The 27,820-nt window shown below is 35.9% G+C and overlaps 2 protein-coding genes across 3 annotated transcripts; one reads left to right on the top strand and one right to left on the bottom strand.

The window, feature by feature from the left end:
• The first annotated feature begins 10,378 nt into the window (after positions 1-10,378).
• Positions 10,379-15,964, top strand: LOC109192403 (chorismate synthase 1, chloroplastic). The gene is made up of 13 exons (XM_019343026.1): positions 10,379-10,614; positions 10,817-10,967; positions 11,095-11,171; positions 11,266-11,324; positions 11,901-11,984; positions 12,104-12,196; positions 12,683-12,763; positions 12,931-13,062; positions 13,235-13,337; positions 13,880-13,974; positions 14,078-14,143; positions 15,345-15,429; positions 15,520-15,964. Exons 1-13 carry the CDS (start codon positions 10,476-10,478, stop codon positions 15,669-15,671), a joined length of 1,317 nt encoding a protein of 438 aa, XP_019198571.1. The 5' UTR covers positions 10,379-10,475; the 3' UTR covers positions 15,672-15,964.
• A 6,285-nt stretch (positions 15,965-22,249) lies between these two features.
• LOC109192578 (patatin-like protein 6) lies at positions 22,250-27,543 on the bottom strand. 2 transcript variants are annotated; one of them, XM_019343273.1, is made up of 3 exons: positions 26,074-27,543; positions 24,109-24,421; positions 22,250-22,710 (listed from the first exon to the last, which is right to left on the bottom strand). In XM_019343273.1, the coding sequence occupies exons 1-2, from the start codon at positions 27,226-27,228 to the stop codon at positions 24,137-24,139; spliced, it is 1,440 nt and encodes a 479-aa protein (XP_019198818.1). In that variant the 5' UTR covers positions 27,229-27,543; the 3' UTR covers positions 22,250-22,710; positions 24,109-24,136. The 2 variants fall into 2 exon arrangements, with proteins under 2 accessions (XP_019198818.1, XP_019198817.1); XM_019343272.1 differs by having other exon boundaries at positions 22,250-22,715; positions 26,074-27,542.
• Positions 27,544-27,820: the final 277 nt, after the last annotated feature.

Here is a 27,820-nt window from a genome sequence, read left to right as displayed (position 1 = left end):
TATAAAGTTTTGGACCAGGTTTTCCTCTAAGTAGGTAAGGGTATTCATTTGGTTAATTTAGTTAATAATTAAATTGAATTAACTGAATTTGCAAAATGCGTTAACTGAGTTAAACTTCTTATTTTGAATTAATCAAACTATTGTTTTTAGGTTAAGAATTTTCAATTTATAGTTTCACGCCACAAAATAGTCATTATATCAATATACAAATGATAAAAAAAAAAAATAATAATTTAATAGTATAATTTATGAATTATATTATTATTACATACTAATAATTAGCATTCAAAAAAAAAAACATACTAATAATTAGATTAACCAATATTGGGTTAAATATTTTTACTGAATTTTTTTTTATCAAATTGTGCACACCCGCACTAACAGAATCCAGAGCTAATAAGAAACACAATAAAGTTGGGTCGCGGTTTCCAAATTTCATAGTAATTCTCAAGCAAAACTACAAGGTTTTATTATTATTATTATTATTATTATTATTATTATTATTATTATTATTATTATTATTATTATTATTATTATTATTATTATTATTGTTTTATTAAGTGTCATATTCAGCAAAAAATTCAGAATAATCAGGAACAGAGTTTGGAAAGTGATTCCTGCAAACACAAACGTCTCCGAAAGGTGGATGAGATTCACACACTGATAAAGCAAACGGTTCATCAAACGTTGCTCTGTATCCTCCCGTACACTTGTCGGCGCACGAAGCTTCATCGCACTTCATCGGTGCCGGTGCCGGTGCCGGTGCCGGTGCCGCTGGATTTCTGGCCTCACCTTTCATTGCCAAACCTAACAGCAATATCATACCGACAATAAAAACACGATTCATTTTTTTTTTTTTTTCTTTCTTTCTTTTTAATAAATGTTTTCTTTATTATTTTGGAGTTTAGGAATTGTAAATTTATTGGAGGAGTGGTTTTATATGGGTTATGATAATTATTGGGTGCGTTAACAAGTTAATAAATGCAGAGCATTTATGTTTTAAACTTTTAACTGATTTTTGTTGTTCTTTCCCACTTTTTGTTGATTTTTGTTGTTCAAAGTTATATATTGAGTAACACATATTTATATATTTTAGACGTGTGACTCATAAGTCTCAAAATCAATTTCTCTTGTATGTTTAAAAAAAAAAGGTTCGGTGACATCATTTGATTGGTTAGTAATAATTTTATTTCTGTATGCTACTTTAATTTCCAATTGCTTATGTTTGTCTATTATACAATGTATAAGATTATAACATTATTATTATTATTTTTGGATGATATATGAAAGAAACAACTGTCACTATTCGAAGGTGTGCATTAATAATTACCCACTAATCACAATGTGTTGGTAAGCAAAAATGCAAAATGTGAGTGTACATCCACTCATATGTTTGACTAAAATTAATGTCAACGTTATAGATGTGTTTAGTTGGTGCCTTGACAGTTCATCAAAAAGTTGTGAAATATATTCCAATCATCAATGTTAAAAGGTGTGAACTTGCAAGAAAATATCTTATTAACATACTCTTGATTTGATCAAATTGTCATACATAAGATATTTCTAGTGTGATTTATATCTACATACTTTTGAATAGCAACTGACATTCAGATATATTGCCCCTGGTTTCAATCTACTAAGATTAACATTGCCACCATGACATGTCCCTATATGGTAACAAGCTATTGTAAAAGAAATTGTAGGGTTGTAACACACATAATGCACATGAAGTAAACAATTATTGTACATCGAAACGCCCTAAATAATATAGGATAAGACATTTAAGGGGAAAATATAAAATAGTATTAATTCCATCAATCTGGGTCAAATATTCCTAATAATATATAATATCTAAACAAGTAAAAAAGTCAATAAGTAAACGCTAGCATAATATGTCATGGTGTGTTATCACTTATCAACAACTTAACAATTTATGTCATCCAGCAATAAACCATGCGTGCCCTTAGTTTCTTGATGAAATATGCATTGTAGATTTAATTTGCATCACACACAATGCACGCGAAGTGAACGGTTGTAGAAACATAATAGCTAGAATACTTATGAGACTTGAAAGTTTTAAACACTTGTAGAAGTCATTATATATATTGATGATGAGGAATTGAGGATGCATTGTAGGTTTGGATCACATACTACATAAAGAGTATTGCTGTACGTGGAAACAAGCTTATAAGCTAATCTAGGATAATAAGAAGGTATGTTTCATAATTCCATAAAACCCTCTATGTTATCTTCAATACGTCTCTTTTGAGAGCTGAGAACGCCAACAAATTGAATATATAATCAATTATTACATTAATCTATGTCAAGTATATATCACCAACAGTGTTATAACAAAGTAGAGGGCTGAGCTATCTAAGGGAATCTTGAAGAGACGAAAATCTCACTCCAACACATCATGGGGCATCACCAATCACAACTCATGCAATAGCTTGCCTCACGATGAATATGTGTCACAAAGCACAACAAGCTACATTATTGCAACATGGCTTAAATTGAAATCGATCACTACATTATTGCAATGTGGCTTGAAATCGATCACTACATGAACGGAAAGAGATGCCAATGATGACGCTCCATTACGCTCCTTCTTATGACTTTTGTGATGGTTATTTCAGAGTTGCCTTCTCCAACTCAACATTAAATTTGTAAACCCTAGTATATAGTATGTCATGGTGTGTTACCAACAACAACTTTTTGCCATCCAATGATATACCATGTGTGCCATAGCAGAAAATTGATTATGACAATTTTAGCAACGAAGGAAACCACACAATGCAAGGATTTTCACCCCTAGTTTCTTAATGAAAGATGCATTGTAGGTTTGCTTCACATACAATGCACGTGAAGTGAACGGTTGTAGAAACATACTAGCTAGAATATTTATGACGATCCTAAAATATTTATAGACACTTGTAGAAGAATCATTATATTGATGAGGATGCATTATAGGTTTGCACCACACATGCCATAAAAGGTATTGTTGGCATGGAAACAAGCTTATAAGATAATCCAAATAATAAGAAGCTAACTTTTCATAGCTCTAGAAAACCCTATGAGTTATATTTAATGCATCTTTTGTGAGAGAACGTACATCAACAAATTAAATAAATCATCAATTATTACATATTTATATCAACCTAAGTCAAGTAAATGATGGAGCTATCTAGAAAAATCTCGAAGAGACGAAAACTCCACTCTAATACGTCACGACGCATCAGCAATCGCAACTCACGGAATAGCTTGCCTCACGATGAATATGTGTCACAAAACACATCTATCCAGCTTGCAACGCAACTTTAAATCACTACATTAACCAAATGAGATGACAATGATAACAACTCTATTATTACACACCTTCTTATGTCTTTCGTGATGGTTACATCAGAATCGACTTCTCCAACTCATCAATGAAATAAAAATGAAATGAAATTAAACACAATAATTTTGTTAAACACAAAATAAATGTGAAGATTATTAAATCAGTTATAGCATTGCAAAATTTGAAAAGTTAGTGATATATAGGACAACATTAAAGAACAAACAACATGCTAATGCTAATTATTACAAACCCATACGTTATTCTCCTCTCAACATTAAACTCATATATACTTGTTGGCGCACGAAGCTTCATCACACTTCATCGTTTCCGGCCGCTGGATTTCCATCTTTTTGGGCCTCACCTTTCATTGCCAAACCTAACAACTAACACTGTCATACCAACAATAAACACACGATTCACATATATATTTTTATTTTAAGTAAATGTTTTCGTTATTATTTTGGAGTTTAGGAATTGTAAATTCATTGTAGGAGTGGTTTTATATGTGTTATGATAATAATTGGGTGGGTTAACAGGTGGGTTAACAAGTTAATAAATACAGATATTAGCTAGAATACTTATGAGACTTGAATATTTATATACACTTGTAGAAGAATCATTATATTGATGAGGATGCATTATAGGTTTGCATAACACACTACATAAAGGGTATTGTTGTGGAAACAAGCTTATAAGCTAATGCAGAAGCTAACATTTCATAGCTCCCGAAAACCCTATGAGTTATCTTTAATACATTTCTTGTGAGATTAAAGAACGTCAAGAGTACAAATTGAATATATCATCAATTACATATTTAGATCAATCTAAGTTAAGTATATATCCCCAACAATGTCTATAAAAAAGTAAAAGGGCGGAGCTGAGCTATCTATCCTAGGAGAATCTCAAAGAGACGAAAACTGCACTCCAATACATCAGGGCACATCCATTTACATTGCAACGTGGCTTCAAATCACTACATGAACGGAAGGAGATGAGGACGCTCCATCATATATATATGCCCCTCTTATGACTTTCGTGATGCATGATTACTTCAGAGTCGCCTTCTCCAACTCATCAATGAAATAAAAATGAAAACACAATTTTGTTAAAAATTAAAAAAAAAAATACAATGTAATATTATAAATCAGTTATAGCATTGTAAAATTTGAAAAATTAATGATATATAGGAAAACATTAAAGAACAAACAACCCGCTAATTATTAGTTATTACAAACCCATACGTTATTCTCTTTTCAACATTAAACTCATATATACACTTGATGTTAATTACTCATTCTGAATTTCTATAATCTTTCATTCACAATTTTCTCATGGAACCCCACGACAAATGTACATTCAATCATACCATGTTCACACTTAACCTTTATCTTTATATATTTCATTCAATTCACTTATTTATAATTCAATTTTTGTACAAATAAATTAAAATCATAAAAAATTTCTAAAAGAAAAAATAGAAAATCATACTAAACCAGACATTCAAAATAAGTCGGGAGACTGGAGCTGCTATTCTTCGAATTGATGATGCTTCATAGGAAAAATAAAATATTAAAAATGTGATAACTCGTGATATGATGCATGACAATCGATTTACATAAAAAAAAAAAAAATGGACGAAACTTTAGCATGTGAATTCGTGATAAATAATTGTAAAAATAGAATGAAATGATATATATACCTGAGGATGGATATACAGTGAAGGTGGCTAGCTGCACCAGCTTTAATTTCAACAAGAAATTAAATTACGATATAAAGAAGAAGAAAACAGTATATATATAGGAAAACGCAAGAATATATATAATACATACATATATATATACATGCTTGGCTCCTCATACGCCATTCACAGATGCCCATCGCTCTCGATGAGCTCCGCAGATGGCATACAGGGAGCCAGGCACGTAGGTTTACCTGTACCATATATATATATATATATATATATATATATATATATATATATATATATATATATATATGTCGTACTCGCCTGAGTTCTTCGGAGAAATCAAGAATCATACTAAATGTTTTGGGCTAACCAAAACAACAGAAAACATGGTATATATACATACGAGGTTGGCAGGAATATATGTTTTCTTGATGGAGTGATGAAGAAATGGATAGGGGGGATGAAGAACAGATGTATGTGAATGGCGGATGAAGAAAATGGGGTCCTAATCCAATGGATCTCTCTCTCTAGAGAGAGGGAGAGAGAGAGAGAGAGAGAGAGAGAGAGAGAGAGAGAGAGAGAGAGAGAGAGAGATGGAGAGAAAGAAGCAAGGATGGGTACGTGTGGGGTTGGATTTAGGCTTTGCATCAAGGACACATAAAAAGAGAGAAAAAAGGGGTGTTTAATCAATCATGGATATGGCGTATGGTAGCTTAATTAGGGCCGGGGGGAGATATGGTATAGCTAGCTGCTGATCTGAGGCTGTATGTATATATGTGTGTGATTTCCGAAGCAAAGCTCGCTTTTGCTTTCAAAGCTCTAATGGCGATGGATGGGGTACGTACTTTTAGAAGCAAAACTCTGAATCTGCTTTGTCTGCAAGTGCTTGGCAGACATGGATTCTCTTATTCTCTCTCTCTCTCTAAAACTACAGATGAGGGAAGGCTGAGGAAGAAGCGTTACGAGGTGGGGTTATATAGCACACACAAGCTCAGCTCGATTTATGACGTGAACGGAAATCACACTCACATGCAACATGTTTATCCCTTTACAAAAGTAATTCTCTCCTTTTTTGGTATATTACCTTTTCTTCCCTTTTTAGGGTCGATTTATTATCTGATTACATTTGGAGAGTTTTTTTTTTTTTTTTTTTAATATTTATTATTTTATTCGTAACGTTTCGAGTGTTAGGTGGACAATCGTTATCTACATACGTATATACAACAATTAATTAAAAGTGTCAATGAACGAGTGAAACTTGAACCGATCTAGCTCAGCTCGGTCCATCACTGACCCAGTAACTCTTCCGATCTAGCTGGCTTAACTTACTTAAATTTTGAGTTAATTAATTTTGTCGACTTGAGTAATAAAAATAAGGTTCAACCACATCCATAACCTTTAAAAAAAAAAGAAAAAATATTATAAAAATATTTTTAATGTATAAATTAGTATTTATGTATGGTAGTTACATATTTTTATTATAATTTACAACTTAAAAGCATTATTTTAAAACATTATAATTTACAAATACAATTAAAAAATAATAATCAATCTTTTATTATTGTTGTTGTTGTGGTGGTTGTTGTTCAGGGGGAACGAGGTCCTAGTGCAATGTTAATTACACCAGTGGAGATTCGGAAGTTAAGGTTTAATTTGTGGGGATAGATAGATAGAGAAGAAAGTTAGGGGGCGAACTAGATTAATTAGTGAGTAGAGTTAAGAGGGCTAATTAAGGTGCAAATACCAGAATCTCCACTGGTGTAATTAACAAGGCGGGAAGTTTGGGGGTTATCTGCAATATTGAAGAGATATATAGGTATGAAGTGAGACATATGTTAAAGTCTACGCGCTTATTATGACGTGAATCGAAATCATACTCACATGCAACATGTTTATCCCTTTACAAAAGTAATTCTCGATTTTTTTTTCTTGGGGTATATTACTTGGTTTCCTTTTTTTAGGGTATACTTATTATTTGATTACGTTTGGAGAGTTTTTTTTTTTTTTTTTTTTTCTCTTGATATTTATTACTTTATTCGTGACATTTCGAGTGATATGTGGACAATCGTTACCTACACACGTGTATATATAGAATTTGACTAGAAGAATATCAAATGATCGAGTGAAACTTGGGCCTCTCTTTCCCGATCCACTGTTGGCCCAGTAATTCTTTGGATCCAGGTGGCTTATCCCACTTAAATTTTGAGTCGATTTAGGTAAATTCGAGTAATAAAAATAAGGTCCAACCACATCCATAACCTAAAAATTAAAAAAAAAATAGAAAAATATTTTTAATGTATATATTATTTAATTACATGTTTTTTTAGTAATACTGAGACTATATATTATAATGGAGTATCTGTCCGTATGTACTTTCTCAACTTATTGAAGCACGACATCCCATTTAGAAGAGCTACAAAGTTGTCATTGAGCTACAATCTAATTGACTTATAATTTACAACTTAAAAAGTTGAAAGTATTATTTTTGAACATTACAATTTACAAATACAATTGGAAAAATGTTGTTGTTGTTGTTCAAAGGAGAATGGGGTTGGTCTTAGTCCGTGGCGACTCGGAAGTTAATTGGGTTTAGAGAATAATCAAAACCATGGGCAAGATTTGTCGGGATAGATAGGTAGAGAAGAAGGTTAGGGGGACGAATTGAGCTAATTAATGAGTAGAGTTAAGAGGGCTAAGCTAAGGTGCAAATACCAAAAGGATTGGATGAGGTCCGAAGTTGGACAAGGCGAGAAGTTTAGGGGTTATGATGCAATATTGAAGAGATAATTAGATATGAGGTCTAAGTCCAATGTTAATTACGCAGTGGAGATCTGGGAGTTAATTGGGTTAAGGGATATTAGACAAATCTATTGATGAAAGATACATTGTAGGTTTGTATCACGCACGCATTGCGCACGTGAAAAGATTGATTGTAGAAACTAATTAGATAATCCATGATAAAATAACATATTGAGAATATAGATATATTTTTAACGATCATCGAAAAACCATGTATTTTAGTTGTCATTCCAAAACAAGTGAATTGTAACAATTTGTCGCAATTTAGCTGGTTGAGAGTGCACAATCACTCACGCTAACCAAACTAGTTAAAAAAATATTAACTTTAATGCTTAATATTACAATCTTTCTATTTTCAACACCAAACTGTCTCCGCCCAAACTCCCATTATTCGTAGCAAACATTGAACTTCACCCTATCATTAGAAGCAAATCTTAAATCTCACTTTTCATCCGCTAGATCAATGTCATAGAGACAACTAACATTACAATCTTTGTTATAACTTATAAATAATAGTAAAAAGTGTTAAATAGACTATTAAACTTATAAATTTTGTTCAATTAGATCGTAGAATTTAAAACGTGTAAAATTGAAGCATTAAATAAGCAAAATGTGTGTAATTGAACCATTAAACAAGTAAAATGCGTGTAATTGAACCATTAAACAAACAAAATGTTAGTGTTTAAATATTGTAAACCCCAACATGTAATTGGCAAATTATTATAGCAAATTAGATTGGTTAGTTTAGTGTCTAGTTATAGTACTGAGTGATGATCTAACATAACAGACATTACACCATAGTCTTTGGAAACTTGCCGTTGGACTACACCAATTTATCCGGAAACAACTGGTAGAATAGTTATGTTGATTGAGGTTATTTTACAAGAAAGACCTTAATTATATATTTGACATACCTCAAAGGGTGAGACAACAATTCTCCTACTTGGAATATATTGGGAATTACTTGTCCTTCAAGAATCATAGTACTATATATTAGAGAGAGGACTCAAATAAGTGAAAACAAGAGTACACAAAGCAATATTTGAATCACAAGAGACTCTCTCTATGCCCTAAATAGATTACTCTGATATATCATTTTCTAAAGTCAGTATGATGATCTGAGTTTAAAAAGATACTTGAGAAGAAAGTTCTACAAAGCTGAATCTTTGGACTGTATTCCATGCAACTGTGGCATAGTGGTGAGTGAGTTAGCGAGACGGGCAACGACAACGCGGATCTCCAAGAAGAGATTTCTTGGACTGCTAATTGCATAAATCTCCGGCCTTGACAATCATCTATAGCGTCTACAGATAGGGTCTTTATATCACATTGAGTGAGAATGCGTTCACTTACCATTTGTTTGACTTGCTAATGATATAGTGAATTTGACACACTGATGGTGGCCCAGATGTACTGGTGTATCAAACTAGGCAAACAATTCTTGTGTTCTTTACCTTTTATTTGATTTACCTACCACACTTAGTCATATCGCTATTACAATAATTATTCGAATAATCGAATTTAAGGTTTGCGATAAGACAATTTATCTAATAAATAAGTCAAAAAATTGACAAATAAAATAGAATATCACATATACACGAAATCACAATAAATACCCAAAATGGTCCCTCGACTATAGCTAAATTCACAAATTGGTCCTCGACTTTCAATTTCAACCAATTAAGTCCTTAACTTTGCAATTTTGACACGATTTGGTCCTCCATCTATTTGACCGTTTATTGACCGCGATCTTTGAGGATATATATATGTAGTTTCACGTGCAAAGCTCAAGAGAACGCTCTTGGAGGTGACATCGTTGTTTCGGAGGGGGAAGTGCTTCTCCGCTTGCTGCTTGGGGATCACGAGCCGGTTCAGCTTAGAGAACGCTCTTGGAGGTGACAGCGCCTTTTAAGAGTGGGGAAGTGCTTCTCCGCTTGCTGCTTGGGGATCCCAAGCCGGTTCAGCTTGCCTACATCGCTTGGAGTCACGGCTTTCTCGAAGAGCCACTCAAGGGACTTCGACGATCTATCTATCAAAAGCTATAATCTCTCTAGCATGGGGTGCAGCGCCGGCTATGGATTCAAATGTAACAACGCGGTCTAGAAATTCAACCGGAACCTTAAAAAATCGACGATGGACCATGAAATTACATATATATCCTAAAAAAGTGCAGTCAACAAACAGTCAAATAGACAGATGACCAAATTGTGTTAAAATTGCAAAATTAAGAACTTAATTGGTTGAAATTAAAAGTCGAGGACCAATTTATGAATTTAGCTATAGTCGAGGGACCATTTTGGATATTTACTCATTTTAATTCATAGTTATCAAATCTTTAAAAATTGATATAATTATTGATAATTTGAAACGTTCTAAATACTCCGTACTTGTAATAGGATTATGATTCATGAAATGTTTTTAATTTTTATTTTAAAAAGGGCAGTGCAGGTAGGTGGCAACGACCGCGTACACAATAGAGCCCAAGCATAAAATACCCGTTTTACCCCTCACAACAACCCACTTACCTACCGTTGAACAGGAGTCCTCTAAGCTCTAACCCAACCAACCCATCGCTTACATATAAAAGCAGACGCTGTCTCTGGTAGGCGAAGAAGTAAGGTAGAAGAAGGCAAAAACGACGACGTAGAAATGGCGTCGTCTCTCTCAACCACCAAGCAATTCCTCGGAGCTCCGTCATCTTCACGTCTCGGATCGTTCCAGGCACCATCCAATCTATCATCTTCCAGCCTCCAACTCCCTGCTCGACGATCGCACTCCAAACGCCTCGGTTAGCTCCCTCCCCGCGCATTTCTCATCCGTTTCTTACTGTTTCTATTCAATTCGTCAGAAAATCTGTTCAAAGTGAAATTTATAGCTTAAAATTAGCATACTGTGTTCATTTGCATGCTGAAACTTGGATGATTCTATTTTGAACAGTAGAAGGATATAGGAAAGCTAATTATGCATCCACTTATTTGTGCAATTTGCAGAGATAAAGGCTGCTGGTAGTACATTTGGAAATTATTTCCGCGTTACAACATTCGGAGAATCTCATGGTGGAGGTGTTGGCTGCATCATTGATGGATGTCCTCCTCGGCTTCCCCTTTCGGAATCTGATATGCAGGTGGAGCTTGATAGGAGGTGCTGGCTATTTTTCATCCTATGTGCTCATTTATCCTCTCTGAAGTGATATACTTTAGCAGTAGCACTGCTTATGCTTTAAGTGTTATAGTTGCTTATTCTCTCATATGACAAACTTTGCACGCAGGAGGCCAGGTCAAAGTCGAATCACAACGCCTAGAAAAGAGACTGACACCTGCAAGATAGCATCTGGTGTTGCTGAAGGTTAGATAACTAACAACAATGCTGTTACATTTTTTGCCCCTTTCATTCTTAATGCACATATTTGCAGTACTAATGGCTTATGTTTTTACTGTAGGGTTAACAACTGGTTCTCCAATTAAAGTTGAAGTACCAAACACTGATCAGAGAGGAAATGTAAGGATTTATACTACTGCCTTTTAGACTCAATCACTCAAAAGAGGGAATAAAACTAGAAGTTTTTAGTGATTGTTTCATTCTGGTATTTTAATAGTTTTCTGATTTCTGAAATAATGTAAGGCTAGAGTATCATTTGTCTAGACTACAATGATTCTATATTTTGATTGAATTATATTCTAGGATAGTATCTATGTGCATTTCTCATGGCTTAATGAAGTAATATATTTTATAATTTTTACGTGCTTGTTATTTGAAAGGTTGAAACTCTGCCTTTATGCTTTATATTTCAAAAGGAAGGTTTTTTCTATGCTTACCTGTAATGGTCCAGTGTTCTATATGAAGTGTGTGAAAAGACATGTCTGGCATTACGAATTGTGCTAAAGTCACTAATTTTGGTTGAAAAACCAGAGTGCATTCAGTCCCCAATGAAATAGTCATCTATGAGTTGACTTCTCCCTAGAAGTATAAAGTTCTTGTGTTTTGAACATTTCCCATGGGGTGTCATACTGTCATGTGAATTTCTTACTTCACATTACCTAGTAACTTTGGGTTTTCATTATCTTGTATTCTCAGGACTACAGCGAAATGTCACTTGCATACAGGCCTTCACATGCAGATGCAACTTATGACTTCAAGTATGGAGTAAGATCAGTACAGGTAATGTTATACAAAAGTGAATATGTATTAAACCTTTGGAGCTTAACAATATCTTTATGCATTTAATCAATAAATGCTGAAACTGTTTCTTGGCTGTTTTATGCATGATGACTGTCTAGGGTGGTGGCAGATCTTCAGCAAGAGAAACCATTGGAAGAGTTGCTGCTGGAGCAGTTGCAAAGAAGATTCTCAAACAGTACTGTGGAACTGAGGTGGGTTACTTTCGTCTTCAAGGTTCCTGGAATACCTTCAGGCTTCGACTATAAGCATATGTTCTTATTATTACCTTGGTTTGATATATAGATGTAGACTCCCTTCTGTGTTGGTGAAATTTAATCTTATAAGCATGTGAATTAAGAGCTCATATCTATGTTTCCACAGATAAAAATGACCTTTGAGATTATAGAGGATCAGCACTCAAAAGTTAATAGATCTATTTTTCAATGCTGTAGGGATATATTCCTTAATCTTTATAAGGCTCTGTAAACTATAAGTCTTTAAATCTGTTAGTTTATTGATACTACATGGCAATTTTATTCGTTCTACTTGTTACATAAGGCTAGGAATCTCTTATCAGGGTTCTGAGTATGGGTTGTATCATATTATTTCATAGTCACTGTTATTACATTGTGGAAACTTTAATTTGCATATGGTTTATCTAGTAACTTATTAGATGTTAACTTTTTTTTTTTTTCCAGATTATTGCTTATGTTTCTCAAGTCCATAAGGTCGTACTTCCTGAGGACTTGGTTGATCCCCAGACTGTGACAGTAGATCAGGTAAACTAGCAGTTACTTTTATGTCCATTGGTATGTTACCAAACATGGTAAAGTGCTGGTGAACTGTTTTTTGAATTTGTCTCTAGGGTGATAAATTACATTATGATAATTATAATTGCGACTTAATATATAATTTATCTGATTTTTTCCTTACCCTCTGTTACCAGATTGAAAACAATATTTGCCGATGCCCAGATCCTGAATACGCAGAAAAGATGATAGCTGCCATTGATGCTGTTCGTGTAAAGGGAGATTCTGTTGGTGGTGTAGTTACTTGCATCGTCAGGAATGCTCCACGGGTAAGCTCTCTTCAGTCTTGTATGTTTTATAGATGGCTTGGTTGCATATGCATACATGCATTTGGAATATTGGATAAAAAGATCTGAGCTGCTTGGAAGATAACAAAATGAAACTGTGCCTATGTATATTTATTTTATCCTAACTTCAAATGAGTTTGTTTACTTTTACCAGGGTCTTGGATATCCCGTATTTGATAAACTTGAAGCTGAGCTTGCTAAAGCTTGCATGTCGTTACCTGCAACAAAAGGATTTGAGTTTGGCAGTGGGTTTGCAGGTAGATATATAGACGGACATTCTTTTTCTTTTGCATTGGAGAGCCCTGTGTACTATTTGGGCTTGCAGTTACCATGGGTCCATGCGCCCCTGGTATCTGGTGGCCAGTTAGCCACACTGGGCTCCTAGTATTTTGGATTGAGCTGCTATCACTACCCTGTTAGGGGGTGAGCTCTCCAATGCCCTCTATTCACAGGGCTCAGGCTCAAGACCATGCTTAGGGACTAGGGAGAACCAAACTCCTTTCACTTGGACCACATGTTATTGGTAGTTTGCACATTCTCTTATCTTGGAAGAACTTGCTAACTAAGTATTTGCACCCTTATAGTTTGATATGTTATTTTTGTAGCTTATGATGCTTTTTAAAGCTAGTCATTTTGCCTCCTTCAAAAATGTGGTATTGATATGAATGTGAAGCTTTTAGGTGTTATGTCTCTAAATGGAAATCTTATATGCCAGTTGAACTAGCAAACCTGCTCACCAAATAAAAACAAAGAAAAATATACCTTCTTGTATGGTAGTTTTAATGTCCTCCTGTCACAGGCACATTCATGACTGGTAGTGAACACAATGATGAATTTTATATGGATGAACATGGTAAAATCAGGACAAGAACCAACCGATCTGGTGGGATACAGGTATTATTTCTTAAGATCTAATACTTTGGGCATGTACATTTATATGAAAAAAAAAAGGATATTTGTTTTCTTATTGAAAGATTTGTGTTTTTGGATTGTTTAGGGTGGAATATCAAATGGAGAAGTTATTAATATGAGAATAGCTTTCAAGCCTACATCTACAATCTCAGTAAGTTACCCTCTTGTTTTTTGTATTTATATTGCCACATGGTGCTAGTGGATACTGTTCAACACTTTCAATATTAATATTTGTTCTTGAATTAAGCAGGCATCCTTTTGAAATGATATAACGACTTGTTAAAGTTCTTGTGAATCAGACTATATTTATTTAGCTCCTTTGGAAATGGACTAATTTGTCAGTTTAGGGTCCGTTTGGAAAGCAGGAAAATGACTTCTGGAAAATGTTTTCTGGAAAATGAGTCATTTTCCGGAAAACATTTTCCTTTCCAGTGTTTGGTTGCATTATGGAAAACTGTTTTTCTGTGTTTGGTTCATTTTCTGGAAAATGAGTAGAATTGTATAATTAAACATTTTAATTATTTTATTTAGAATATTACAACATGTATAATAATATATAATAATATAATATTAATTTTAAATATAATAAAAAATAGCTAAGTTTTTCAAAAAAAAAAAAAAAACTAATAATATATGGTTGTAGTGGTATGGTGGTGGTGGTGGTGGTGGCGGCGACGGTGGTTGCGGTGGTATGGTGGCGGTGGTTGCGGTGGTATGGTGGTGATGGCGGCGGCGGTGGTATGGTGGTAGTGGTGGCGGCGACGGTGGTTGCAGTGGTATGGTGGTGGTGGTGGCGGCGGCAGTGGTGTGAAGGTGGTGGTGTGGTGGCGGTGGTATGTGGTGGTGGTGGTGGCGGTGGTATGGTGGTGGTGGTGGTAGTGGTTGCGGTGTTGGTGGTGGTTGTGGTGGTGGTGTGATGGTGGCGGGGGTATAGTGGTGGTGGCGGCGGCAATAGTGGTGGTGATGGTGGTATGGTGTTGATGATGTTGGTGTAAAAGTTGGAAAATGACTTCCCCCCAAAAAAAGGGGAAGTCATTTTCCTCCAAAACAAGCATATTTTCCAAAATCAACGGAAAATGATTTTCGTTGACTTGATTTTCCAGGCACATCCAAACACTGGAAACTTGGAAAATGATTTCCAGAACTCATTTTCCAGGTTTCCAAACACACCCTTAGTGGTGGAAGAACTAATTTTACAATACTTGGAAAATTTTGGATTCTATTTGGAAACTTGATGCTTGTTTATACTTGCTTACCTTTCTATACATATTGGCTTTCCAGTTCATTGAATGCATTGATTTGAATAGATGTTTGATGTTTGCACATTTATGTGTTATTTTGATTATACACAGAGGAAGCAGAATACAGTGACAAGAGACAAACACGAGACTGAGCTCATTGCTCGTGGTCGACATGATCCTTGTGTAGTGCCTCGAGGTTTGTTCCTGCACTAGTCTATAGAATTCTTCAGTATTGCATCATCAATATTTACTGCACTAACCAAATGATATCTCGGTGATGCTACAGCTGTTCCAATGGTGGAAGCCATGGTAGCCCTTGTGCTTGTTGATCAACTAATGGCACAATATGCTCAATGCATGCTTTTTCCAATAAACCCTGCATTACAGGAGCCCCTGCAATCAAACTCCGAGCCAGCAGCTGCTAATGTTGCCCTTTGAATGGTTGGTCGCAAAATGCTGTCTACTTCATTGCTATGTTTTAGCTTTGCTTCACCCAACGTGTGCAAGTTTTGTTTGAAGGCTATATCATACCACCATACCTATACTCTGAACACTCTATTATGTATTATTCGGCGATTACAATTGTATTGCTTTTGGATCTCTCTATTATATTGTAGGTTGTTGATTAAACACAGTGGCAGGGCTTGTAGGAAGAATAAGGCCTTTAATTGGCAATTTTAGGTTTTTTCTACCATTTTCACCGAGACCAATTGAATTTATACTTTCTTTCATGTTTTATTTGTTGTTATCCTTCATGTTTTTACGACCAAAGCCTCCCATCAAATGTGTTAAAGTGGCAAGAAAATCATAGTTTTATTATACTCTCTAAAAGATATGAAATAATTTGATCTTTCAGTCTCATCAATGTGTACAACCTTTTAGCATATTCAACATGGAACCTCAAGTTAGCATAATCCCCTTCAGCCAATTAACAACTAACCTCGGTTGAGTTGCTTCAATGACAATGGGACACTATCAATGACAATGAGACAAAACCCCTTGTTCAAACCAATTAAGTACCCTTAAGACAAATTCTAGTTTTAAACTTGTTAAAACTACACACTCCAATATTATATTATACGTGAAACCTTTCAACTAGTATCCAAGTATCCAACTATCCATTAATCTAGTCTAATTGCTTTATGTGTTCATTAATTATTTGTGAATAGATCGATCAACTTTACACTAAAAATAAAAAACATCAAACAGTCAAACATGTAAACAACTTGTGCAAGTAGAAGTAAACATTACCCTAATGAAAATGAGTTGGGTGAATTGAAATAAATGGACATGTCTAAAGGGTTATGATTTAGGGTTTGCTAAGGACGGCAAATTATGCTGTGCATCCGTATGCACCATGCATGATGCATACGGATGCAAAAACGACGTCGTTTTAATAAAACGCGCGTCTCCCTTTTAAAAAAAAAAATCAGGTTCGATTCCCAGCAACAACATATGAACTAAAATTCCATAATCGATGAACTATAATTCCATAATCTAATCTATGAACTAAAAATTCCAGAATGAATGAACTAAAATTCCATAATCTATAAACTAAATTTCAGAATCGATGAACTACAATTCCATAATCGATGAACTATAATTCCATAATCAATGAACTATAATTCCATAATCAATGAACTATAATTCCATAATCTATGAACTAAAATTCCAGAATGAATGAACAATATAATGTTGTTGCTGGGAATCGAACCTGAATTTTTTTTAAAGGGGAGACGCGCGTTTTTTAATAAAACGACGTCGTTTTGACATCCGTATGCACCATGCATGGTGCATACGGATGCACAACATAACGATTGGCTAAGGACTTATCCCACTCCAGTCACAAATGGGTTATCGGGAGTTGGGACTTGGGAGGCAATTTATTTCTGTGTAGCCACTGGGCTATATGAAAATGGGCTGCTCCATTTCTCCCTCTACGCATAAAACCATACACGACTAGTGTACAAACATTTAAGAGTTTATAGGTTCTGCAATTTACCTCATCCACTAGCAAAACATGCACGGTTGGAAGGGTGGGGTACGTGCACGGTATTCGGGCATGCAGTTGGTGGGTATCTCGAATGTGCTAAACGACGTGATGCACAGAATGTTTAACGGAAAAGCACAACACCTGGTGGGACAAGCATATGATAGAGGGCGCAACATTGTGGTCCGCACAAATGTCCACGACATACGACCCTAAGAATAGTATAAAAGGAGGGGTGTCCCGTCCAGATCATCAACACTCTTATTCTCTTGCTTCTCCCTCAGTCAACGACACATGCGTACGTCAATTGTCTTCTGCGAGGTAAATCCACTCCCTATGGTTGGGCTTGGTAGTTGGACCGGCCCCTTGGGCTAGATTTATTTCCTTTGTTTATTCAGTATACTCGTAGCACATTTACATTATTTTAAGTGTGTTGGGTTCTCGTTATCAATCAAATTTTATAGTGAGTCTAATCCATTAAAAACCATCACATGTATGTAAACAATTTGATGCAAGTAGAAGTAAACATTACCTTAATGAAAATGAGTTGAGCCAATTGCAGCAAATGGGCATGGCTAAAATGTTCTACTGATTTAGGGTTTAATTTGCTAAGGACTTCTCCCACTCCAGTACTCCACTCACAAATGGGTTATCAGGAGTTGGGAGGAGGCAATTTATTTTCTGTAGCTACTATACTGGGCTATATATATATATATATATATATATATATATATATATATATATATATATATGAAAATGGGATGCTCCATTTCTCCCTCTACGCATAAAACCGACTAATACACTAAGTATTTGAAGACTCATAACTAAGTTGAGACACGATTTATCTCCTTTACCAATCTTAAGGTAAGAACAATGAGAGATCTTTAAATATGAAATTCAAACTTATAAAACCATGCACGATTTGTTGGCACTCACATACTATTATATGTTATGTAAACAAAACTAAGTTCGTTCCCATTACAATTGTAATAAGCTACAAATAATTGCCGTTGCATGGTCGGATACAATTTATTTTTGACATACAACATATAGAATCTTGTAAAAATAATATGAATTTGATTTAAATCATACAAGTAGAGTTAAATTCTTATCCAAAAAAAACTTAATTTTAACATGATACATCTTACAACTCTCCTCTCTCTCTCTCTCTCTCTCTCTCTCTCTCTCTCTCTCTATATATATATATATATATTCAAAAGTTATCTCGAAAAGATAAAACGAACTACAAATTAAACCATATAAAGTAGTATTATTTAACCTCTCCCAATAACGAACTACAAATTAAACCATATAAAGTAGTATTGTTTAACCACCCCCAATAAAGCCAACAAATAGCATGCCTATATTCTTTTAGGAGTTCAGTCAAAGAAGAGAATTCCAAACTCAGCGGCAAGACATCATTCAATCTAAAATCTAAATTAATTTTATTATTAATAATTACATGTTAGGCAGTCAATGGATACATTCTTTCTCATCCAATGCAAAGCAAGCTTTAATTCTGCCTATTAATAAGAAAAATGCATTTTGTATTGGAACTTTCTTACTGGCAAGCAAGCATAATATTCAAGTCTACAAGCAAGCAATCTTGGCACGTCATATAATTATATTAAACATTAATTAAACTTATCTTTTTTTGAGATGGGATGTCTTCCATCTTTTCAGTATTATAAGCATTCTACCCATTAGATGATGGATCTCTTCCCGATGGATCACCCATCCTGTAATGAATATAAGTCAAGCACGTTCCACAGAGTTCTTTAGTTATCTGATTGACATATTTTATTTAAAATCAATTGATAATAAGTAGGTAGACATTAATCATTTAATCACATCTCTTTTTGGTAAGCTACAACGTTGCGTCTCGAATCGAACATGGGCTGAACTCGACCACGCCTAATAATTTAGATTAATTTACTTTATTGTGGTTTTTTTTATCAACAAAGGTTTCAAAGCAAACTTCACCCAAAGTATATTTTTGAATAATGTTTACAAACTTTTTTGTAAATCAAGGTATTAGATCGAATAGAGTATTTTTTTTTTTTTTTTATCAATTCTTTAAATTAAAGCATATGTATACACACACCGCCAATCAATATAAAGATGAAAGACTAGGACGTGTAACGGGGTGCTAACACGCTTTATCTTAATCACGTCTTAATCTCCTTTCAAATATGTCACGCTTCAATTTACTTTAATTATTTTCATTAAACAATCCAAATAATTTCATTCTTGTCGTGTCTGAGGGATGCTCTCCTGCCCCACACCCCCACCTCCCACCTTCATTATTATCCTATCGTGCTTATTTGTATCTCACAAAATAAAATTAATCTAATTAATTAAGTTACATTCGATCCTCATTTCAAGGGACTCTTTTAACGGCAACATTTGATTTGTTATTGCAATTTGTAATTTATTCTTTATGATACAAAGATTGAATCTATATATTACGTAATATTTTAAATTCGATAATCACTCAACAAGTAAACATATCATTTTTGAGTTGAATTGTATGAATTTGTATTGTTTGATAACTGAATTGTAGTTTGATATGCAATTGAGTAACCTATTTGATTCCTTAATAATATATAGGTTGGGGATGATGAGCTATTGCAATAGTTGAAGAGAAAGATAGCTATAAAGAAGACTCCGGAATGAAGTTAGGCCTTTCGTTTCTTCACCAACATTATAATTATATTATATATCCAATTGAATTATTAGGTATAGTGGGAGACTTCAAATAATTGTCATTATTCACAAAGACAACAAGCATTATAATATCACAACATGTTGGACTGTGACTATATATATATGAATTCATATCTCATTTCTTTGTTGTGATCTATAACATGGACTCTGATTTGTTGCATTAATTAAGAACCTAATTCAATTCCATGTATGACGTATTGGAAACAATAATTGACCAATTCAATTATGCCATATGACATTTTAGCCGAGTTTATGTTTGTAATCTTTTTTCTATATTTTTGTCTTGTCATGTTAAATGGAATTGTTACTCTCCCTTTTGAAACAAACAATGTGATGTGAAAGACAAATAAAATGAGAAAGAAAAAAAAAATTAAGTTCTAGTGTTAAAACTTGATTTTTTTTTTTTTTGAATTCTGGAATTTGATTTAAAAAAAAAAAATTAAAAGAAGCATTGGTGCTTCATTTTCTCTCTCGGACAACTCGATCAAAAACTCAAAATTAGGTTAAACCAATAATTTTGCTCTTAGCTAGCTTGCAAGAATTTGGATTAATATCATTATATTGCTAACACAAATCAAAGATCGATTGACTTAATTTGTTACATGAGTAAATTAGAGCATATCTACCATGACTAAACTTCAGGGATGATGGAAGTTGGTAGCTACATGCCTACAAGGATATTCAGGACTTATTAGAAGACATTGAAACCCAATAAAAAAAAAAAAGTGTAATTAGCAACAATGGTGACCAAATCATATTTGGGATTTATGATGTAATTAGTCCATGATTAAGGTTAATTAGCATACAAAACGACAACCTATTGATGGTACAATGATTAAAACAAAATTAGTTGTACATAGCTTAGTGGAATATTTTTGGATGATATGATAATTGGGGTGTGGAAAGACAAATTTGGCAAAAGTCCTATTATTCCAGTTCATTAGTACAAAACTAATGACTGGCAAAAGTCCTATTATTCCAGTTCATTAGTACAAAACTAATGACAAGAGCCAACTACCATGTGTCAAATTTTATTGTGGACGATGGTGCATGTAGCAGTGTGGTTCATGAAGTAATTATCATTTTAATTACACTTCATTTTTATTTGATAATATTGTTCTGTTTTCAATTTTATTTTCACACAAACTAGTTTCATTATACCAACACTGGAGTATCATTTTAATTATACTACAATTTCATTTGACTACCATGGTCCACCTAGCACTGTAGACCATGATCCACTATATAACAATTAGGGGTGTAAATGAGCCGAGCCGCTTGCGAGCTGCTCGTGAGCGGCTCGGTCAAAGCTCGACTCGAGCTCGAGCGGCTCATTTACTTATCGAGCTTGAGCTCGAGCCGTGCTCACATATCCTATGCTCGTGGCTCGACGAGCCGCTCGCGAGCCTTATAATAATAATAATAATAATAATAATAATAATAATAATAATAATAATAATAATAATAATAATAATAATATTATTATTATTATTATTATTATTATTATTATTATTATTATTATTAAAAATTAATATTTTACTCCCTTACCCTACTCCAGTACTCTCGCAATCCCGCACACCCGCACCCATTCACCCCAAGCCCTAATTCTGGAGTCTGGAAGACTGTCGACGACGACGACACAGAGACGAGATACGGCAATATATACCTTTTTATTTTTAATTGAAACATGAATTTAAAATCAAACATGTCAAATTTGAGGTCAAAGTCGAGCTCGAACTCGAGCACAAAATCGAGCTCGAACTCGAGCATAAATTGTTGAGCTCGAGCTCGAACTCGAGTCGAGCCTTCCTTAACGAGCTCGAGCTCGAGCCGAGCCTTCCTTAACGAGCTCGAGCTCGAGATAACCCATGCTCGAGCTCAGCTCGACTCGTTTATACCCCTAATAACAATTGCTACCATGTAGTGTGATGATATCTCGATTAGCATTCTAAATAGGTGGGTATAGGTTCGAACCTCGGTGGTACGCGATTAACTGTTAGAGCAATCTCAATAGTTGTAGACACGCATCAATCTGCGCAAGTTTTTCCCTTTCCCCCAAAAGTGAACCCCACCCAAAAACCATATTTGCTGGAGAAAAATCTAGCCAAAACCCCCCATTCCCCATGAGCAAAAACCACTATTGTGGTTGCTCTAATAGCATATAAAATGTAATAAAGGAGAAGACACCCTACTGAATTAAATAAAAATATATTTACTCATCTTTATTTAGTGTTAATTTGCATTAGTAGTACCATCAAACCATTTTCCAATCTCAATCTCAATCAGTATAACCACAGTTAAAGGAGAACATTTCCAATCACCAGACAAAGATTGAAGTTTCCCTATAATCATGAATTCTCTTACTTTTCTTCATAATGTAGTCACAAGCCATTTTTTTAAGGACTGCCACAAAAGACAAGGGCACTTGTACCCCCCAAAAAGAATCAGATTATCCCTGCCTCCAAATTCTTGAATATACATCAAAGGATTCAAATGGGATTTGCATTTGCTTTCATCTTTTCAGAGTGGAAAGCTCACCAGAATGCCTGTCCTCAGGCAGACAAAGAATCCCACACAATATCTCTATCCCTGTTTTTATATGTAGTTTTTACAGTTGAGGCTGCCCTTTCTTCCCCACCATCTCTCTCCCAAAGTAAAAGTTGCTCCTACTTTTACAGTTCTTCTTCACTTTTTTTTTCCAGTTTCTTTTATTTTTACCTTCAGAGTTCAGACTCACATTTCAGTCTCTCCAGTCTCCACCTGCACTGAGAAATGGAGCATAAAATTACTGAGTACTGTAACTGACAATTGGTTTTTTTTGTTTTTTTTTTTTTGTTTTTTGTTTTTTTTTTTTAATCACTTGTAATTATTTGGGTTATCTCTAGTGTCCTTGGGTGCATTGGTAGGGGTATTAAGTTTTTTGAATTCTGGGACTACATTATCAGCAGCTTTCTCTTCTTTTAAACACAAGACCTTTCTTTTGACTATTCTTCTCTATTGGATACAAGGACTAGAGGTCACTCTATCTGACAAGCTGTTTTGCCTAATAATTTTGTTTTAAACCCTTAATAATAGCAGGTTTAATCATAGGATTAGGAGCCAACAAACTTCAATTATGGTCACTTAAACCTTATAAGAGAAGGTGACAAAGATGTAGCCAATTACCATATTGCTTTAAATTAACATATTAAAGTGCATAATCATGTTAGGGGTGGGTGGTGGGGTGGGGGAGGGGGGATTCTTATGTAGAAAGGATAACCTTAATTTTTGACTAATAAGTTGATACCTTGAGATTATTCACCTAAACAACAATCAAAATTCAACACTTAGGTGGCTACAAAGTTCATTATCTTGAAATTCTGGTCTTAAGGGACAACATCAAACTTTAACTCTTTTGGGTGAAACCCGCAGGCCTGTCCGAGGGTGTGCATTGAGTAAATCCTGCCTTGTGATCCTAACTGACAAAGGATCACAAGGAGGTAAATCAGTTTAGGTTGTCCATACTGGCTCAAACCAAGAAGGCCAATAGATCGCTCCCACTGGGAGTCAAACTTGAAATCTTGTGATTGCCAAACCAACTTAGCTGCAGTTGCCGCTAGCAAACTTTAACTTTGTTTGACTAGAATAGAGTCATAGGCTAGGACTTTTATCATGTTGTTTTGACAACCATAAAACAAAAAATAAAAACCAGTCAAAACTTAGAAAGAATACTCAACATCTCTAACACACCCTCCCTACTCCCTAGTCTAAAAGAGAAGTTGGCAAACCCAACCTATAGGAAAAAGTTAAAGAAAAAGGAAACTTGCCCCAACAGTCAACCACAACATGAGAAAAAAGAGTCACTTTCATTAATTTAATTTCTTTTCCAGACTACAGAAAGTCTCCAATCAGGCCATCACTGTGACCTTTTGGCCTTATGCCCCCATACACTGTCACTATTGCAACCAACCTTGGGTTATTTGAAAGGTGGAAACAAGAAGCCTTCATTATTAACATCTTGTGGCTATGATTCACAAATCCTAACATATTTCTGGGCTAATAGTTTTGCATTTACATGATTTTGTTCATGTTTGTAACATAATGGGACCTAGTTGATATCAGCATGCTTAGGTCACTGGTAAAGAAACCGTAAAGTAAAAAGGAGTGGGTGAAGCTTACCGTCTTTTTATATCTTTTAGTTTTTTTATTATTTGAGCGTTGTTTGGGAAGCGTTCGAGGAAGCTTGCTTGAACGCAACAGTGGGAGCTATACGGCAACTCCTCCTCTGATGCTCTTGCACAAGTTCTGCAGCAAACCAGTCGAGTTTCTCGGAATTGCTTTGCTCTCCAACCCTCTTGCCACCGAAAAGAACAGATTCCACGTTTTTCTGTTTCAGCATTTCGTCCGCTATCCCCACGAGCAATTTCACATTGTTAGGACTCGAATCAGCATCTGCACTCACCCCACAACGACCACCACTCGACCCACTAGCCTGTCATCAACAAAGATGCATCATTTTTCAAGATTACAGACTAAGAGCAACTTTAAGATGCATTGAGAACAAAGCAAATAGTTTCCTGATTGGGATATTATAATTGCAACCTGCAATCACTGAAGCTAAGGGAAAAATCATTCAAACTTGGAACTGTCCAAAATTCCTTATTACAGTACTAAATGATCATTTCTTTGACTTGCCTTATAGGGTCTACTCAAAATAAGAGAAAGAGAATTCCATAAAAAGCTCAGTTTCCACATTTCTATATCTTTTCCCCACAGTGAAAGGGGAAAAACAGAGAAAAAGATAGCCCTGGGAAAGAGTAAATGAGAACAAAGGATAAGGGAGTTAAGAGGTCCAATCAGTACTGCAATGTACAATTTTGCAATGAATGGACCATAATAGAACAGAAGAACAGTACCCACAGTTCATCAAACAGTTTTAGGTGAAACACCAGAATGGTAAAACAACATGGAATAACCCCCACCCACCCCCCTTCCAGCTCACCTCTCTGTGTCAAGGAACTGTTTGTCGGTAAACCCAATCTTTCATTTTCTATAATTTCCCCATCACCCATTGCTACTTATGGAGTTATGGAGCTTTTACATACTCTGTAGTAAAAGCCCATGGAGACAAACAATTGACAACTATCATCAGGTAACAATCTCGCTTCTATAGTTATATCCCCATTTATTCAATGACCAAACATCAGAAAATGGACTGTCGTTTCATTCCCATTAAGGGGCCACCGCACCTGCCCTAAAGCCTCGGTGAAAGAGGTAAATTGCCCGAACAGTCCATACAGGTTTCTCAAAGTGTTTGTATAACAACGAGGCTGAATCACACACTATATTAAAAGGAGTATTATTCTTTGAAAATGGCAATGGCACTTGTGCCTAAATCATTATTATAGTAATAATGCAACATAACCCGTACTTTGCAACCTTAAATTCTTAAACATGAAGTCTTGTAAAGTTGTAAAAATGATGACAAGCCAACAGACATGAATCTTTTATGGTGTCGTTTTCTATAATACAGGACAATTACTCAATAATAAGTCTTGATTAACTAAAGAAAAGAGTAAATCCTATAAAAAAAAAAAAAAACATGTTCCATGATCAAGAATTTGGCATTGAAATCCAAAATTTAGAGACAAACACAGAGCAAGAGGATTGTTGGTAATAGGAATGGCAAAAAGGACACCATAATTGAAGCATGTGCTCCATCTCAACTAAAAGCTTAAGCTGATAGTTGAATTGCACATTAATGGCTATATGCTCAACAACCATGAAACCTCTAACCACACACACAAAAGGCGAAATAGTGAGAGAGTAAATCACTATGACTTAATGAGATAACTTTCACGGTCCAAAAACCAACTGAACTGTCCGTGCGACCAGATACCAATTGTGGTGGTTTTCAGTTGGGAGAAATTAAATTGCATCCGCACAAAACACGGTGCGGCGCACGTTAGATTCGACCCATACCCAGACAGCCGGACACCCTTCCCCAGCCTGTCTGAGTGTCGACCCATGCAAATTGTGACCAAAACATCCCAAAACCATTTAATATATAATGCGAAGATTTTTGGAATTTAAAAAGAAATTGGGAAAATTAAGGATGACGGCGCACGTTAGAGGCGTATGTACCTGAATGCGCACGTAATTCGTGCTACGGGAATGGCCGAAAGCCATGGCGACGGCGTGGTCAACGAGCTCGGCGGAGCAGTCGCCGGAGATGCGGGCCATGGGGCGAGCCCAGTCCTTGGCTTTCCACCCTTTGACTTGCTCGAACTTGAAACTGCCTTCTAGAAGTTGACCGGTGCCGATTGAGAGGACCAGAATGTCTTCGACTCCCCTGACGAAAGGGAATTCCTGTTTGTTATGGAGGACGTGGGTAATCGCCGCCGCCGTCGGGTTGCACATGGCTAAACCGCCGTCTACCGCCACGCACCGGGTCGACCCGTCCACGGACCGCATGCAAACCGGGTCGAACACCCCCGGCTCCGCCGACGTGGCGCGGCAGACCTCCCAGAGGCGGAAGTCGAAGCTGTCGGTCTCGAGGGCGTCGGCTCGGGAGAACAGAAACGGCGCCGTACTGGAAAGGTCGTAACAGGGGATCAAAACCGGTTTTAACGTGTCCTTTAACGTTAAGTTCCGGCCGGTTTTCCCATCGGGAACCGCAAACGCCTCCCTCATTGCCTTCTCCAAACCGGCCGTGGCTGAACCGGGTCCGCCGCCGCTGAAAAGTCGCCTGAAAATCCCATTGGAACTAGAGCCTTTAGACGAATAAATTCTCCGCCCATTCTCCGCTAAAAACCTCCACGTATCATCGGCGTTGAAGAGCGGACGGTTTTGATCCTTAGTCCCGAAAAGCATCGCCGTGAAAATCCCGCCGACGCCGGAACCGGCGGCGACGTCGAAGTAATCGGCGATTCTAGCATCCGGATTCCCCGATTTCTCCTTCAACGCCTGTTCCAAATAACCTAGAGCTTTCCCGGAGAGGATGCTCCTCATTCCACCACCGTCAATGCTCAGAACGCAGATTTTCCCTCTCTGGTTTTTGATAGCTTGCACGCCGTCGTCCTCCCTATCCCCCGCCGGCGAAGTGGAAACCGCCTCGTTTCTGCCGAGCTCAACGGCGGGAGAGATGGTCTTAGGAATCCAAAGCTTCTGATCATCATAACCAAACAAAAACTTGCTCTCAAGAATGGAAAAGATCTCGTAGCTCAACTTATCCGTATCTATACTCGGCTCTTGCAAATCTCCTCCGGTTTGGACCACGTTTGAATGCGCAAACTCCATTCTTTCTCCAAACAATCACAAAATTCAAACCATAACCCAGTCAACACACAGCCTCTATACTCACCCAATAACTCGCCTGATTAGAACACCGCTATCTTGACACCATTTCTATCCACCTATACATATAGATACACGTCCGGCTGCGGAAACCCAGATAGAAAAAGCAATGATTGAAAGCTGAGTGTTGACGAAAGTTGGTAGTTTTTGTTGTGGGGGTGGGTTTCAGGTTGAGTTTTGGGGGGTGAGAAAGAAGGAAGAAGAAAACAGAGGATATGATGAGAGAGAAAGAAAACACATTTGCAGCCTGGGAGTATGTCTGTTCCGTTGGCTTTAAAAACCACGCAGCCATTTTTTGTACTCTTTCTGGTCAATTTCGCAATTTCGCTTCTTTCCGGGGACCAAAATGAAAAAACCCTACCGTAATTTCGCAATATCTCGTAAATCACGTCTAAAAAATAAATTTACTAGGAAGATCAAGGATTACTTTAATTAGAACTCACTTTTTTCTTTATTTTTTTAATCAAGATTTCATGTTGAAGTTTTATGATTAGATCAATAAATATAGTAAAAATCTTCATATAAAAGTTTAGTA

This window comes from Ipomoea nil, unplaced genomic scaffold, assembly GCF_001879475.1.
Source record: "Ipomoea nil cultivar Tokyo-kokei standard unplaced genomic scaffold, Asagao_1.1 scaffold1770, whole genome shotgun sequence".
In the NCBI taxonomy this organism is placed as follows: Eukaryota; Viridiplantae; Streptophyta; class Magnoliopsida; order Solanales; family Convolvulaceae; genus Ipomoea; species Ipomoea nil.
This window is presented reverse-complemented; position numbering and strand designations above follow the sequence as displayed.

Coding starts and splice junctions, on each gene's coding strand:
- LOC109192403 (XM_019343026.1), top strand. CDS start 10,476: ATGGCGTCGTCTCTCTCAACCACCAAGCAATTCCTCGGAGCTCCGTCA. Junction 13,063..13,234: donor TCGTCAGGAATGCTCCACGG/GTAAGCTCTCTT, acceptor TACTTTTACCAG/GGTCTTGGATATCCCGTATT. Junction 13,338..13,879: donor GTTTGGCAGTGGGTTTGCAG/GTAGATATATAG, acceptor CTCCTGTCACAG/GCACATTCATGACTGGTAGT.
- LOC109192578 (XM_019343273.1), bottom strand. CDS start 27,228: ATGGAGTTTGCGCATTCAAACGTGGTCCAAACCGGAGGAGATTTGCAA. Junction 24,422..26,073: donor CGAATTACGTGCGCATTCAG/GTACATACGCCT, acceptor TGTTGATGACAG/GCTAGTGGGTCGAGTGGTGG.